The 16,921-nt window shown below is 36.1% G+C and overlaps 1 protein-coding gene across 2 annotated transcripts in view; it reads left to right on the top strand.

Annotated features, from left to right (window-relative positions):
- The window catches only part of PIK3C2G (phosphatidylinositol-4-phosphate 3-kinase catalytic subunit type 2 gamma), a 358,071-nt gene that overhangs the window by 318,576 nt on the left and 22,574 nt on the right, over window positions 1–16,921 (top strand). For both annotated transcript variants that reach the window (XM_034645915.1, XM_011228226.3), the window contains one exon: window positions 8,068–8,162. In XM_034645915.1, coding sequence (XP_034501806.1) covers window positions 8,068–8,162 — 95 coding nt within the window. The remainder of the gene's footprint in view (window positions 1–8,067; window positions 8,163–16,921) is intronic.

A 16,921-nucleotide genomic window follows, 5' to 3' on the forward strand; every position in this document is an offset into this window, starting at 1 on the left:
CTCAACCAAAGCACTACCCAGGAAGTTGCTGGATTTTATCTTGTGTATTCTTTAACTCTCTACTGGCATGATCCTCTGTACTCCCTCCAAATTAATACAGGTCCCATGCCAAATAGTACCTCCATTAAAATATAAAATTATCCATTCTCCACCAGTACACAACACTGACATACAGAAAAATAGATTTTTGTCAAGGTGTAGAGATAATAACATAAGTAATGGAGTAGAAAATGATCAAAGACAACAATTGTCAGGGTTAAGAAGATGAATTAATGAGCATGCCATTGATAATTACAAATGGTTACAAACAGGAGCTTTTAATCATTACCTCACATCACTACCACCAACTGGAGATGCTAATTTAAAAGGGAAAATGAAGCCACAGTCTCCATGGCAGGGTCTCTCTGGTTAATGTTATAGCTACTTGCTCTGGCAGAGCCCAGATTAATTATCTATATGGTGGAAGTACGGTACCAGGTTTTCAGTGTAAATTTTAATGATACAGAGGGACAGAAGGCGAAGACTAGGACTACTTAGAAATATATAGTTATATTAAGTTGTTTCTGAAAGTTGAAAGCTTTAAAATATTATGCATTTTACTATATTATATCGTATAATATCATGTTTCCAATTAGGAAATTATTTTAGACTTTTACTTGGGGCTGATGTGGGCAAGAAAAGATGATAAGATGAGAGAAGAGTTTCTTTAATTACTTCATTTCTAATAGCTGGGTATCAAAGATATCACTAAAATCTAACAAATCAGGCAATAAAAAAATCTTAACATATGTGATATTAGTGTTAGAGAAACACTAAGATCACCACATTGAATATAATTGGGTGGTAGATGAAAGAAGAGTGCAAAAGATTATGCACACTAATTTTATCTGTTTCTATTAGGAAACAAATATTGTCAAAAAAATAAAAGTCTAAGAATATTAAATAAAAGTAACTACTAAAACAAAAGTTTTTCTAAGTATCACAAGTACATAAAAATAAAAACAAATTCCTGTGCCAAAGACTTTCTTTAAACATCATAAAAACAAAAATGTTGTATTTCTTTAATAACAAAACAGTAAGAACAAGGAGGAAATGAATCCATTGTATGAATAAGTATAAAGGGACTTAACTCATCCATAAAGAAAAAATTTCCAACTGGAGCAAAAATATTAATCATAACTCTATACTTTATGTAAGAACACACCTAAGATAAAATGATATTTAAAAATTGAAAATTAAACTCCAAGCATAGGTATATTAGGCAAATCCAAAGACATGGAAACCAGAAGTCACAGTCTTAATAAAGAAATGGTGGCATTTAGGCCAAGAAGCATTGAATTAAACAAGAATGCAATGTTAAACTATAGTAAGTACAATCCTCAATAAAGATATGAGCAGTTATATATAAATAATGGTTATATATATATATCAATTGTATGGCAGCAACAGACAGAAATTATGGAACATTCAAGAAAAATACACAATAGACAGGTAATAGGATATTCTAATTCACTTCTTTTGATTTATGAAAGACTGGGTGAAAAAAATAAGTAGATACATAGAAAACTAGTAAAATTAACAAGACAAATTTATTAATTTATATCAAACTCTTTGTCCTGAAAATCATGAAAATAGATTATATATTAGGCCACAAAGAAAATTTCAATTAATCCTAAAAAGTAGAAATAGTACAGACACACTTTCTTATCATGAGAAAGTAAAGTAAGAAATTAATTTTAAAAATTCAGAAAGCTAAAAGATACTTGTTTGGAGATTTAAAAAAAAATAAGCTCTCTTGAACAACTCTTGGGCCAAAAGGACTTAGAAAACAAAATTGCAAAATTTCAAAAGAATAGCTATACCTCTTAGAAGCCATAGGAGAAAGATAAAGAAGTGCTCAATAATTGGAATAATTAGAATGAGACCATAAAATGAACCAAAGGAATACAAAAAAAAAAAAAAGAAGAAGAAGAAGAAGAAAGAAAACAAAAACAAATGGATGAAGATTCAAGTAGAGATTAATGAATTAGAAGACAGAAAACAGAATAAGTAAATCTGGAAGCTAAAGGTAAACAATAAAGAAGACAGTGGTTAAACTAATCAAAAGAATGGGGGCAAATGCAAATATATAAAATACAAAAGGAGAATCAAGAAGTAACCATAGAGAAAGATGAAACTGAAGAATAGTAAGAGACTACTTTGTTCAAGTCTACAAAGCTAAACTTGTAAATCTGTCTGAAATAGTGTTCCAGGAAAACACAATTTACTCGCCCTAGAAAAGATCAAGTTTGATAGAAAAGAAAATGCTTCAAAAAGCAATGTTTAGAACAGTACCTAATTCAGATGATTTCCAGAGGGATTCTACAAAACCCTTAAAAAGTAGATAATTCCACTGTTATTTAAACAATTCCAAAGCAGAGAAAAGTAAGGAAATTTTTCCATGTTATTTTTATGAAGCACATAAAGTATTTATGCCAGTAGTTTTTAGGATACAAGAACAGCAAAAAAGGAACCACAACCTAATCTCACTTCTGAGTATCAATGGAAAATTCTAAGTAAAATATTTGCCAAAATAATCCATCAGCACAATAAAGAAATATAATTCACTAGGACCAGAAATGTAAGAATGGTTCAATATTGGTAATATACAGTATACATGTTGTCATCCTAAAAGATTTAAGGAGTTTAAGAAACAAGGCAGAGGATCATAGGGGAAGAGAGGAAAAAATGAAACAAGATGAAATCAGAGAGGGAGACAAACCGTGAGAGACTCTTGATCTTAAGAAACAAACTGAGGGTTGCTGGAGGGGAGTGGGGTGGTGGGATGGGGTAACTGGGTGATGGACATTGGAGAGCATGTGATGTAATGAGCACTGGGTATTATATAAGACTGATGAATCATAGACCTGTACCCCTGAAACAGAGAATACATGATAACGTTAATTACTTGAATTTAAATTTAAAAAAATAAAAATAAAATTAATTAAAAAATTAAAAGATTTAAGGAGAAAATCATATGATTGTCTCTATAGACCCTGAAAAGGTACTTGATAAATTTCAATAAACTTTCTTGACAAAGCACTGAAATAAGAATAAATGGTTAATGCTTTAACATGAGAAAATGTATCTATCTTGGCTATCCAAATCCCACACCAGGCATGACAGGGAAACAGTGGAAAAGCGTTTCCACTGAAGGATAAAGTAAGACACGATGCCCATGATCATCACAATAACCAACAGGTGGCTCACTCTTTCACCTCCTTCACATCTTTGCTCAAAATTTAACTTCTCAATGAGAAGCACCCTGATTATCCCATCTAAAATTGTAAACTGACCCTTATTCTGCTAGTCCCCAGTGCCTTCATCATGTTCTGGGGTTTTTTTTCTTATCATTTATCATAGTCAGTTTATCATAAATTTCACTTATTTATAATGTGTTTTGCTTTTTTATATTTCCCTCACCACTATAGAAATAGAAAGAGAGGAATTTTGTCTAACCTGTTTCAAGGGCCTAGAGCAGTGTCTTGTCCATAAAAGGTAAATAAATATTTGTGAAATGACTGTATGAAATTGAAAAAAAATTAAAAGCAAACTTTGGCAAAAAGAAGACAAAACAATGTCTACTAGTAATATGATCCCATACCTAGAAAAATAAGAATCAACTAAGAATCTATCACAAATGATGAAGACTTATTAAAGGTATCAGGTACCAAATTGATATATAGCTATCTATTACATATTCTTATGTGCAATAGAATATAGATAAAAGAATAAAGGTAGAAGAAAGATAGAAGAAAGATCCCATTTGCAATAGCAGAGGAAAAAAATACCTAGGAATAAACTGAACAGGAAGTGTGCAAGATCAAATGAAGAAAACTTCTAAACATTACTCAGGAATTACAAAAATGCCTTGAACAAATGAAAAGACGTAGCATGCTCTCATATAGGAAGATTCTACATCATAAAGATGTCAGGTATTTCTGATTTAATTTTGAATATATTTTTTAAAAATATTAATAGATCTATTTTTAACTAGATAAGTTAATTCTACAGTTCATAAACAAAAATAAACAAATAAAGGCCAGGAAAAATTAACAAAAGCATAGAGGTAAGACTAGCCCTACCATATACAAAACTCATTACAAAGCCTCAGTAATTGAAACAGTGTGGTGTTAGTCCAAAAAGGATGAATAAATAGAACATAATAGAATGTCCATGAATAGAGTCAAATACATTCAGGGATTTAATATGTGGTCAAACCACTAAGGGAAAATTCAGTCGTGTTGAGATAGCATATTTCACACCATGTGCCAGGATAAATACCAAATGGATGAAACTTCAAATGTAAATAACAAAGCCATATATATGACAAAGAAAACATAGAAAAAAATCCTTTATAACCTGAGGGTGACTTAGTATAGTTATGACTACAAATCCAGAAGCCATAATAATTTTACAGGATATAAAAAACTACAGCAAAGTTTTAAAAAATTCAAAGATAAATGACAAAATGGGTGAAATATTTGTGATTTATCACAAACGGTTATCTAATATATAACCATTTCCTAGAAATTAGTAAGAAAAAGACCAACAACCAAATAGAATATTATGTAAAGAATTTGAAAAGATAATATGCACAAAAAATACAGAGGCTCTTAAACAAAAGAAAGGATCCTCACACTCACTCATAATAAAAATGCAAATTAAAATTGCACTGATACCATTTTTAACTCATCAGATTGGCAAAAATTCAAAAATTTAATTAATAAGCTTGGTTACAAATCAGCAGGCACTCTTATACACTGCTGGTGGTGATGCAAATTGTTACAACCTCCGTGGAAGGTGATTTGGCAGCATTTATCAAAATTACAAATGCTAATACCCTTCGACCAGCAATTCTGCTGCTGGAAATTTATCCTATAATATTTGTGCACAGGTATACAAAATGACATGCAAACAAAGCTGTTTGTTGCAGAATGTTTTGTAACAGCTGGAAAACATTGGAGACAACCCACTTGCCCATCAATGGGGAACTGGTTACATAAATTATGGCATTTCACATAATGGAATAATATGCAACTATATTTTAAAAAATAAAGAAGCTTTGAATGATTATAAAAATTTCTCCAAGATCTTTGCAGAGTAGTAAATGTGCTATTCCTTCTGTGGAAAAGCAGGGAGGGGGGCAATAAAAGTGTTTATTCATATTTGCTTATATGGAGAAACTTTGGAAGGATGTGTGTCCCTCTGGAGGGATATATGGGAAGTTAATGAAATAATGGTGGGAGAACTGGGTGGATAGGTGTTAGGAATGGGAGGAAGGTGTTTTACTGTATACTTTTTAAATACATTTGTATTTTTTAGTTATATGAATATGTTATCATTTGAAAAAAGATTTTGAAATGCTGCTTTTTTAACATTAATGGACACATTGTGCATAATAAGTGCTGTGTTAGCTGCTAAAGTGTCATGCATTCAAACATCTCAACACAGTCATCCTAGGATCAATAATATTTTAACAGCTTTTAAGGTTATTATAAATGGTTGGATTAAGCATAATCAGATTCACCAGACTAACTTGAAGCAGAAAATCAAAATAATCCAGCATCTTCTTGTCCATATGAAACTATTCTCAAAATTCTCCCTCTCTGGGTTCTTCCTTTAAATTCTTTCCCTTAGATTATTTCCCCTTATTTGCAGCTTTACAGCACGATGTTCAAGAACATAGACTTTAGAGATCATTTAACACTGCATGGTTTATTGTCTGCGTGACGTTTGACCAAATGCCTTGGTTTCCTCATGTATAAAACAGAAGTAACACAAACTTGATGTATTTGCTATGAGGATTGAGTTAGTTCATGTACCTAAAGCTCTTAGCCCAATGTTTGGCATGCAGTAAAAGTTCTAGAAATACTAAGTACCTCTACCATTACCACATTGACTACTAAACTTCCTGGTGGCCTGACTTTTAACTGAATTCTGAACTCTGCTGTGTATTGACAGATACTGGTTACTAATCTTGCACTAGAGTTCAAAATGGAATATCACTTCAGTCAGTTCAAGTAACAGTTATATGGTGACTATTTAGACACTCAATCGTAAATTTATGCTAATTTCACACCTTCGAATTATAACTCCTCTGATTAAACACATTGCGTTCCTATGTAGTAATCTTTTCACTCTTTATTCAAAAATAATGTTCATTGTGCATCAAAAAGTCATCAGCATTTTTAACATGCTCATACCAAAAATCCAATTACATTTCTTTTTTTACCGTGAATGCAATTTACCTCAGCCCTACACTCAGAATTATCTCATAGTATCTCTAACTCACAATGTCTCTCAGTCACTGTAATCAAATAAAAACATTTTAAGGAAGAATATTTTTATTATTTTTATGTGATTACCATTTCAATTGTAAGAAACAATGCCAATTTTAGTTATTTCAGTGTCAATAATCCACAGTAATGGTAACATTAATTCGTATTACCTACATACAATGTGTAAACTACTTTTACAAACATGTAAAAATCTTTGGAAAAGGAAACATACCAGTCAGGTTTAATTATCAAAGGTTAAAGAGGATTAGAGAACTGAAACTGACTCAGAAAACAATGTGGACCACAATAAGCCCACAGTAGAACATTGCCAAATTTCTTGTTATTAATAAACTTCTCTCTAACTTCCCTCAGAGAATATACAACCAGAGTAATCAATGGAAATATCAAAAGAACTACAAATTATGTTTAATTTTGGGGCTATAAACCAGAAATTTTTAATTAAAAAACCAAAGTCTTCATTTTAATGATGGAATGCTATAACCTGAAAAAAAATAAGACTACTTTTGTTATTAAATAAATGTTTAGTGTGACGTTATGGAGCAGGCACTGGTTTATATATCCCTTGGGAATATGGGGGAAAAGTAAGCCTTGAGGGACATTATAATCCACTAAGCAAATTGAAGCATGTAAGATAATAATTATGATACAAATATTAAGTAATAAGGGCTATGCTAGGGGAGTTCAAAGGGAGGTGACCACAGAAGCTATTTTGCATTTTAATTAGGCCTTTCAGAAAGATAAAAGTTCAATAGCCAAAAATGGTGGAAGAGGTCATTTCAAATAAAGAGGAAAATATGAGCAATGACTGGATGGAAATAGCAGAGCATGTCTGTGGAATTGAACTTACAGACTACAGCATGGACCAGTAACAGTGGGAAATAAAAAACAGAAAGATTCAGTAAGAAGCAACAATGTTAAGTCTTAGAAATTCAGGGTTTTTTTTTCATAAGCACTGGAAAGCTATGAATAGTACTTTGATCAAAAGAGTAATTTTAGAGAAGTTGCAGGAGGAAGAATATACCAGTAATTGTGTACAGATAGATTTGGGTTTTAGGAGAGGAGAAGAGAATGTTCTAGTAGTTCAGACAAGAGATTCTTATGAGTCTGAACTAGAAGCTATGGAAATAGACAAGAAGAGATGAATGCAAATATATGGAGAAGAGTATTACTAATTGCAAACATGGATTGAGAGATTACATTGTGAAAAGTTTTGAATTTCTCAGTTGATCATCTCAACTACCCTGAAGTAGGTAACTATTATCTCCATTTTAAGGAAGTCAATTAACTTAGTCATAAGTTAATTATATACACATAACACAGTCTTAAGTATAGTTCTGGGACCTGAACCCCAGGCTCACTGACTTTTAAAGCCAACACTTCATGCTCTCTAATACTTAAGCTTATTGTCGTGAATGTTGAGAAAACTGGAGCCAAAAATGGCACTAGGTTTTCAAACTTAAATAATACGGAAAATAATCAATCAAAATGAACACAAAATCCATCGAAAACACAAAATATGAGGAGGAAGGGTTGGTTCAGGATGATTAGACACCAATCCCATCTTTTACCAACTCAGTTTCCTAAAGAGTATTATGTTTTCTGCGTGATCTGAAGAATGTTTCTTTTGCATATTATTCATTGGTTCCATTTTAGTCTGTAAATGTTTAATTTATCCTGTGATGAACCACTTCCAATGTAACCCACTGAAATTTTATTACTTTATCAGGTGAGAAGTGTCCTGACAAGACGCCTAAGGTGCAGTTAGTGATATCACATGAGGACGCAAAGCTGACCATCCTAGTGAAACACATGAAAAACATTGTAAGTTTATTATTTCTAATAAGAAACATGTAAACCTGCATTTAGAAATCACTTTCCTCCTTCCGGCAATTAATGTCAACATTAGCGAGAGGAATGGGGCCAGCCACCAAGTTTAAGTGAGGAACAGTAGGCCAATTACAATGTTCTGCCTCAGTGTGATGGTGATCTCTGGGGTAAAGACTCTAAAATACTTTACAGGCAAAGTCCTAGGATGAAAATTAGACTTTATTCACAATGAAGCATCCGGCCAAATCTAGTGAAAAAGGTTTGAAAATGTGGGAATAGCTAGAGTATTAAAATCCAAAGGAAAAAAAAACTCGGTCCCAAAAATTTACATCTGTCTCATCCTGCTGAGCTTAGTGGGAGATGAACTCATCTCTTTAAATAATGCCAGTACCTTCTCTGTAAAGCCAGTAACTCTTAGGCTTTTCCCCCAGATGCCCACTGAGTACACTGAGTTTATACCACCAGAACTGTTACCGTGTTCTGATGTAATTACTCAAAGATATATATTTTCCCTCAAAAAAATAATTTTTTTTGAGGACAGGAACCCCATCTTTGTATCCCAGAACCTAGAACAACAATGGTATTTAGTTTCTAAAGAAAACTAAAAGCTGTTCCATGATCCCCCATTCCTCTCTGAAGATGGGTCAAGTCAGAGGCATGGAGAGCAATTGGAGCATTGTCATTAAGGGAGGGAGCTCTCTCCATCACCGTGTAATTGATTAATGGGCCCAGTCTGTGTGCCGTATACGGTAAGGGATAACTCTAAGCCTAGCTACTTCTACAGCCTTCCTTTAATCTACTCAAAACAGGTTCTCCATATGGTAAAACTCCCCCAGGAGACTGCTCGATATAAAGAAAGTCAGTAGCCCTATTTTGGCTCCATCCCTTATGCCTGTAAGTCTCTCACGATGTGCTTGGAAAAACTTATAAGAGCAAACTCTTTTCATTGTGACGTGCATCTGGAACATACTAGAATTTAATAAATATCTGTTTGGTGAACAAATAGTTGGCATAATTTGCAGGGGATACATCCTTTACAAACAGTATTAGCCGGATATCCAAGGATGCTTTTTGTAAATCTGTGATGTTCATAATCTGCAATTTTTGTAATAGCTGGGCAAGTATTATTAGATGTGTTTTTGTAGATTTTTTACTCATTAAAATAATTATTTTCAATTGCTTTTGATAAGATAATCATCTTAAATGAGAATAGGAGTTGTTTAAGAAATTCTTAGTCCGGGAAATGAAGATTCAATTAGATATTATTTATGGCTATCTGCGTGTTCATAGAATAGACTTTAAGCATCTCTATAAATATATGTGATAAAGTAATAGAATGTTAGGAAATGGTGTAATCAAGTTAACAGAACTTATATTTGTATATGATATACAATTATTAATTGAAAATAGTCCTCTTGGAAATTATATATTTATTCTAGTAATGTCATTGCTCAAAACGGTTTTAGAACATGCCTGTTGACGTTGCTTTTAGATCCGGCACATAAACCACACAGTAAACTTGGTGATATTACTCAATAGTCATGCCTAATATTTGATCAAAAGCAGTATTAACCAATTTGGTCACCCATTTTATTCACCAATTTGGTCACCCATTTTATTTATAAAATCCCCAAATTACTTTTGACAGTTTTCAAAAATGCATTTTATAGTGAGATGGAGTTGCATTAACAATAAGAATATTCGAAACAAATGTGATGCAGGCCTGAAGGGAGGGAGAGAGTGAGTAAGAGCAAAAATTGAAGTTTTAGATCAACTGATGGGTAAGTGGCAAATGACCAGGTGAATCCTACCAAAAACAAAAAAAGACCTAGGGCCCCTAGAGCCTATACATTGCCAATATCCTCTGAAAGAAAGTTATTATTAATGAAGTGATACTTCTTGCAGTCTGCTTCTCAGTCTAAATGCCAGGTCCTCTCTTCTCCTCGGTCTCTTAGCATTGCCCTGGAATTCATTCCTATACTTCTTCTCTTTTCTATTTCCAGCCCTGTGGCTTTAAATATCACTAACATGTCTTTCTCGTCCATATTTATAACTCCAGCGTGGAATTCTCCCTAAAATCCAGAGGCGGATGTATAACTGATTACTCAACAACTCTAGTAGAAATTGAATAGGCATCACAAACTTAAGATACACCAAATCAAACTTCTGATTATTATCCCGTAAACCTGTTTCTTTTGCAATCTTTCTCATGTCATGAAAAAGCACCTTCATCCCACTATTTGCTCGTTAAAGTCCTTAGAGTTGTTTTGACATCTCTCACAAGCTACAACCGATTGATCAGCAAGTACTGTCGGCTCTGCTTTCACAATACATCCAGAATGAGGGGAGGGAGGTGGGGGAATGGGATAGGCTGGTGATGGGTAGTAAGGAGGGCACGCATTGCATGGTGCACTGGGTGTTATACGCAACTAATGCATCATCGAACTTTACATCAAAAACCAGGGATGTATGGTGACTAACATAGTATAATAAAAAATATTATTACAATAGATCCAGAATGCCACCACTTTGCACCTTCACCGCTACCACAACTGCCATAAATGGTTCAAGCCACCATCATCCCCCACCTGAATCACTGCTGTAATCCCTTAATAGGTCTCCCTGCTTCTGCCTGTATTTCTTTCTAATCTCTTCCTAACCTAGGAGCCAGAATATTCCTTTGAGAATAAAAGTCCAATCTTGTCATTCTTCTCTCATATCCTTCCGAGGGTAAGGCCTCACACCACTTACAATGAAAGCCATAGTACTTATCGATGATCGCTGAGGCCCTACCAATCTGGCCTCTGTGACCTCTCTGACCTCATCTCCACGGACTCCCTCAAACACTCCACTCCAGCCTCAGTGACTTCCTTCCTGTTCCTTAAATAGGTCAGGCATGTTTCTGCCCCAGGACATTTGTACCATTTATTCACTTTATCTGGAATTCTCTTCCCCAGGCTCATGGCTCAGTCTCACATGTCCTGAGGGACTATGTCTTACTGCCACCTTTCCAGTGAGGTCCTTTCTGACTCTTACATGTAAAACTGCAAAACCACTACCTGTTGCCACTTCCAAACTTCCTTTCCTTCTTTACTTTCTCCACTGCCCTGTATCACTGCTAAAACCCAAGGGGCTAAAACAATGCCACGTACATAGTAGGTGCTCAATGAATACTTTGTTGAATAAAAGAATGCCAAATTATTTCTGATGTGAACAACTAAGAATTAGGATCTTGTCCGCCTTGCAAAAATCATCACAACAAAGTTCTCGTGCCTTGCATTTTTCACAGCTTCCTTTAAATGACTATTTTATTTCTTCTGCTTATCTGAAGACAGAGATAACGCTATAATATAAATGACAGAAAAATCTATCTATTAATTGTCCACATATTTTCTTTGCTCATTTCAAGTTTCAACTGATTGTTATTTATTTTTGAGCCTTTAGTATTTTCACATGCTGAAGTAATCAGACTAAAGAAGTTGTGCTTCATTCTATTTTAATGTTAAAATGAATTATTCCGGCCTGCAGTTCTGTTATATTTAATATTAAGTGTGATGAAAAGAATTGTTTGTCTTATATTGAATCTTTGAAGCTTTGCTCGAAGAATTACTTCCCTCCTGAGAATTCACAAGCTAAAACAAAATTGCTAAAATTTTCCCCTTTTAAAGAAACCCAAAATGATTTATTCTGGTGAACAGAGACTGACAAAGTAATGCAGTTATTTAAAAGCTAGGCCAAGATTTTTTAAATAATATTTCAGTTTATATAACAAAGAAACATATAAAAATCATTTAGATTGGAAAAAATTTAAATCTTTCTAGCATTTTCCCATGTAGCCCACTATAAAATGCCTCTTCCATTGATGTCTGCATGTGTCTATGCACTGCAGTGTCCACAATGTCTCTCCGGGTGTCATGGATTCCCCTCATCTGTGTCACTTCCACACTGTTTTCTTTTACCTGCTCCAGAATATGTGCATTCTTGAAAGCTCTAAAAGTAATCAATAACAATTCCAGATTCTTTCTGATTTTGAATATGCTCATACTGTTAGAGACTCTTACATTGTAACAAAATAACATAATTTCAAGTGAGAAGCAAGGGAAGCATGACACACATCAAATAGAGTGCTGTTTAATCCTTTCGTAAGACAAAATACAAGAGAATAGTTGCAATATGAAAATTAACAGGAGAAAAAATAAGAAATAACAGGTGTTGACAGGAATGTGGAGAAAAGGGAACCCTTGTGCACATTCCCAACAACAATGTAGTGTAAATTGGTGGGAATGTAAATTGGTGCACCTACTGTGGAAAATAGTGTGGAAGTTCCACAAAAAATTAAAAATAGAAATACCATATGATCCAGTAATTTCACTACTGGATATTTACCCAAGAAGATGAAAACACTAATTTGAAAAGATATACGTACCCCTATATTTATGGCAGCATTGTTTACACTATCCAAGATGTGGAAGCAACTTATGTGTCCATTGACTAATGAATGGATAAGGAATATGTGGTATATGTGTGTGTGTGTACACACACACACACACACAAGAATATTACTCAGCCATTAAACAGGATGAGATCTTGCCATTTGTGACAACATGGATGGACCTAGAGGGTATAATGCTAAATGAAATAAGTCAAACAGAGGAAGACAAATACCATATGATTTTACTTATATCTGGAATCTAAAAAACAAAACAAATAGCAGAAATAGACCCATAAATATAGAGAACAAACTGTATTGTTGCCAAGGGGGAGGAGAGTAGGAGAATGAGCCAATGGGTGAAGGGAAGTGGGAAATGAAGGCTTCCAATTATGGAATGAATAATTCATGGAGATAAAAGGTACAGCATAGGGAATATAGCCAACAATAATGTAATAGCATTGTATGGTAACAGGTAGTAGTTACACTTGTGGTAAGCTTACTATAACATACAGACTTGTTGAATGACTATGTTGTACACCTGCAACTAATGTAACATTGTGAGCCACCTGTACTTCAATTAAAAAAAAAGACTTATGTAGCTCTATTATCCAGTAAAAAACTCGTAGTAATTAATTAAAAGGTCTGTTTCATCTTGCTATGAATATTCATGGTATTAGATCTTCTAGCTCAGACAGGATGAAGGAGCAGAAATGATGGGGCTTGTCTCATTCTATGAGAAGACAGATGTCTCTAGAGAGACAATACTGGGGAAAAAAACTTGATCTCATCATTGATAGCCCTACACTTGTCTTCTGACCTTATCAAGTCCTCCAGCAGTAAAAGAATTGGCTTCAAAAGCAATAAAGATAAAATTTTGTTCTTATTTCTTTTCTCCCTCCTCTCCTCACTTTCTCCTTCTATTTTCTTTTCCTGTTTTCTTTTCACTTTTGTTTCCAACTATTATTAGCCCAAATTTAGCTATAGGACAGAAGACAGAATATAAAAATATAAAAATACATAAGATTTAAATGTGTCTCTTTTTGTTGGATTTGCTTAAGCATTTGGGGTGATTGACATTGGGTACTAAGTTTTAAAACACACACACATTTGGACTTTAATGCACTGAAATAAATATATTAAAAAAAAAAAATAAACAGGAGAGAAAGAAGTAGACTCAAACACATCAGTAAGAACCCCAGGCACCTGGCTAGCTCAGTTGGTTAAGCAGCTGACTCTGGATTTTGGCTCAGGTCATGATCTCATGGTCATGAAATTGAGCCCCATTTGAGGCTCTGCACTCAGCACGGAGTCTGCTCAAGATTCTCTCTCCCTCTCCCTCTGCCTTCCCCCACCCCTGCTCACACACTTGCTCTCTCTATCTCTCTCTTAAAAAAAAAAAGTGTGTGTCGGGGGGTGCCTGGGTGACACAGTCAGTTGAGCAGACTCTTGGTTTCAGCTCTGGTCGTGATCTCAGGGTCGTGAGATGGAGCCCTGCATTGCGCTCCATGCTCAGCATGGAATCTGCTCAAGTTTCTCTCTCTCTCTCCCTCTGCCCCTCCCGGCTGTGTTCTCTCTCTCTCTAAGATAAAATAAATAAATCTTAAAAAAAAAAGAGGGTTGTGAAAATAAAGCACAGACAATGGCAATGTTCAGCATGTAAAAATAAAAATGTTCTGTGTATCCTTTTTAAAACAAACTTGGCTAAGTCCTCTGACTATCCCAATTCAATTTGTTAATCTAGATTTTTAAAAGAAATTTGTCATTGTTCCATCCCAGGTGCACTTCAATCTAAATAAACATCAGGGTTGGGGGTTAAGATGTGGAGGAGTAGGTGACCCCTTTTTCAGCCGGTCCCCTGAGTTGAGTTGGATAGATACCAGACCAGCCTGAACATCCACGGAATCATTCTGAGACGCAGGAAGATACATCTGGATCTCTACAAATGAACATCTCCAGCGCTGAGTATTGAGGTACGAAACGGGGAGCCATGAAACAGCGCACAGATATCGGAAGATAAATAGAAGGGGGAGGGAGCCGCCGCGTTCGGGCGCCGGGAAGCGGTAGCCACCTGCACGGGGGAGCGGGCGAACCGCGGACTGCACCTGCCAGACAGCAGACTGAGACCGTGAGCCCGGAGCGCGTGCCACCAGGCTTCTCACGGAACTCCGGAATTCCGGTGTGCTCACTGGATCCAGACTGAGACCGGGAGCTCCAGGAGCACGCGTGGGGCGACTGGCAGCTGACGGCGTTAGAAACACAAAAGAGAGAGACGCGCCGGCCCTGGAAGTGAGGGCTGGGACGCGGGGTGTGGGGCGCACATCCCAGGACGCTGCAGGGTTGAGCAGCAACAACAGCAACAGAGTTAAAGTGGCCAGAACATCAGTGGAGAACAGTCCGTGATCCCTCTGTTCTGAGACAGAGGCTGAGATTCGGCTACTGCTGCTCTGACTCTCAGAAGAGGAACAGCAAACCGCCAGGGAAAGCTGCCAGAGAACAAAAGCCTGGAAATACTGGCTTTCAGTGTGCCCATCCCCATCCCCCCTTGCAGGGGACACGGAGACTCTACCCAAACAGGGTTGCATGAGTATCAGCGTGGCAGGCCCCTCCCCCAGAAGGCAGGCTGAAAAATCAAAAAGCCCACATCCCCAAGATCCCTATAAAACAACGGTGCACTGCCTGGGTCCCAGTCAATAATTTGGGCTCTGGACAAACCTGCACCCCTCTCCTCATCAGAATGACGAGAAGGAGAAATCTCCCCCAGCAAAGAAAAGACAATGAGTCGGTGGCCTCTGACACAGAACTAATGGATATGGATATAACCAAATTATCATCAATGGAATTCAGAGTAACAATGGTCAAGATGATGTGTAGACTTGAAAAAAGTATTAATGAAAATGTTAATGAGAATATAGAATCTCTAAGGGCGGAAATGAGAGCGAATCTGGCAGAAATTAAAAATTCTATGAGCCGAATGCAGTCAAAACTAGAGGCTCTGACGGCCAGGGTGAATGAGGCAGAAGAACGTATCAGCGAATTGGAGGATGGGTTAGTAGAAGAGAAAGCTACAATAGAATCTGCACTTAAAAAAATCCATGCTCAGGAATGTAGGTTACAGGAGATTACTGACTCAATGAAACGTTCCAATGTCAAAAAATCGGGTGGAGAAAAACAGAGGTCTAGAAGAGATATTTGAACAAATTGTAGCTGAAAACTTCCCTAATCTAGCAAGGGAAACAAGCATTCGTGTCCAAGAGGCAGAGAGGACCCCATCCAAGCTCAACCAGGACAAACCTACGCCACGGCATGTCATAGTGCAATTCGCAAATATTAGATCCAAGGATACAGTATTGAAAGCGGCCAGGGCAAAGAAATTTCTCACGTACCAAGGCAAAGGTATCAGGATTACGTCAGACCTGTCTANATACCAAGGCAAAGTTATCAGAATTACATCAGGCCTGTCTACACAGACCTGGAATGAGAGAAAGGGTTGGCGGGGCATTTTTAAAGCTCTTTCAGAGAAAAACATGCAGCCAAGGATCCTTTATCCAGCAAAGCTGTCATTCAGAATTGATGGAGAAATAAAGACGTTCCAAAATCGCCAATCATTAACCAATTTCGTAACCACCGAAACCAGCCCTACAGGAGCTATTAAGGGGGGTTCTATAAAGGTAAAAAGGCCCGAGAGTGATACAGAACAGAAAGTCACAACCGATACAAACAAAGACTTTACTGGCAACATGGCATCATTGAAAANCATATCTCTGAATATTCAGTCTCAATGTAAATGGCCTAAATGCTCCCATAAAACGCCACAGGGTTGCAGATTGGATAAAAATACATGACCCATCCATTTGCTGTCTACAAGAGACTCATTTTGAACCCAAAGATGCATTCAGACTTAGAGTAAGGGGATGGAGTACCATCTTCCACGCAAATGGACCTCAAAAGAAAGCTGGAGTAGCAATTCTCATATCAGATAGACTGGATTTTAAACTAGAGGCCATAGAGAGAGATACAGAAGGGCACTATATTATTCTTAAAGGAAGTATTCAACAAGTGGATATGACAATTATTAATATATATGCCCCCAACAGGGGAGCAGCAAGATACACAAGCCAACTCTTAACCAAAATAAAGAGACATATAGATAAGAACACAGTAATAGTAGGGGACCTCAACACCCCACTATCAGAAATAGACAGAACACCCTGGCAAAAACTAAGCAAAGAATCAANGGGCTTTGAATGCCGTACTCGACGAGTTGGACCTCATAGATATATATAGAACATTACACCCCAGAACCAAAGAATACTCATTCTAT

This window comes from Ailuropoda melanoleuca, chromosome 16 (assembly GCF_002007445.2).
Source record: "Ailuropoda melanoleuca isolate Jingjing chromosome 16, ASM200744v2, whole genome shotgun sequence".
Classification (NCBI taxonomy): Eukaryota; Metazoa; Chordata; class Mammalia; order Carnivora; family Ursidae; genus Ailuropoda; species Ailuropoda melanoleuca.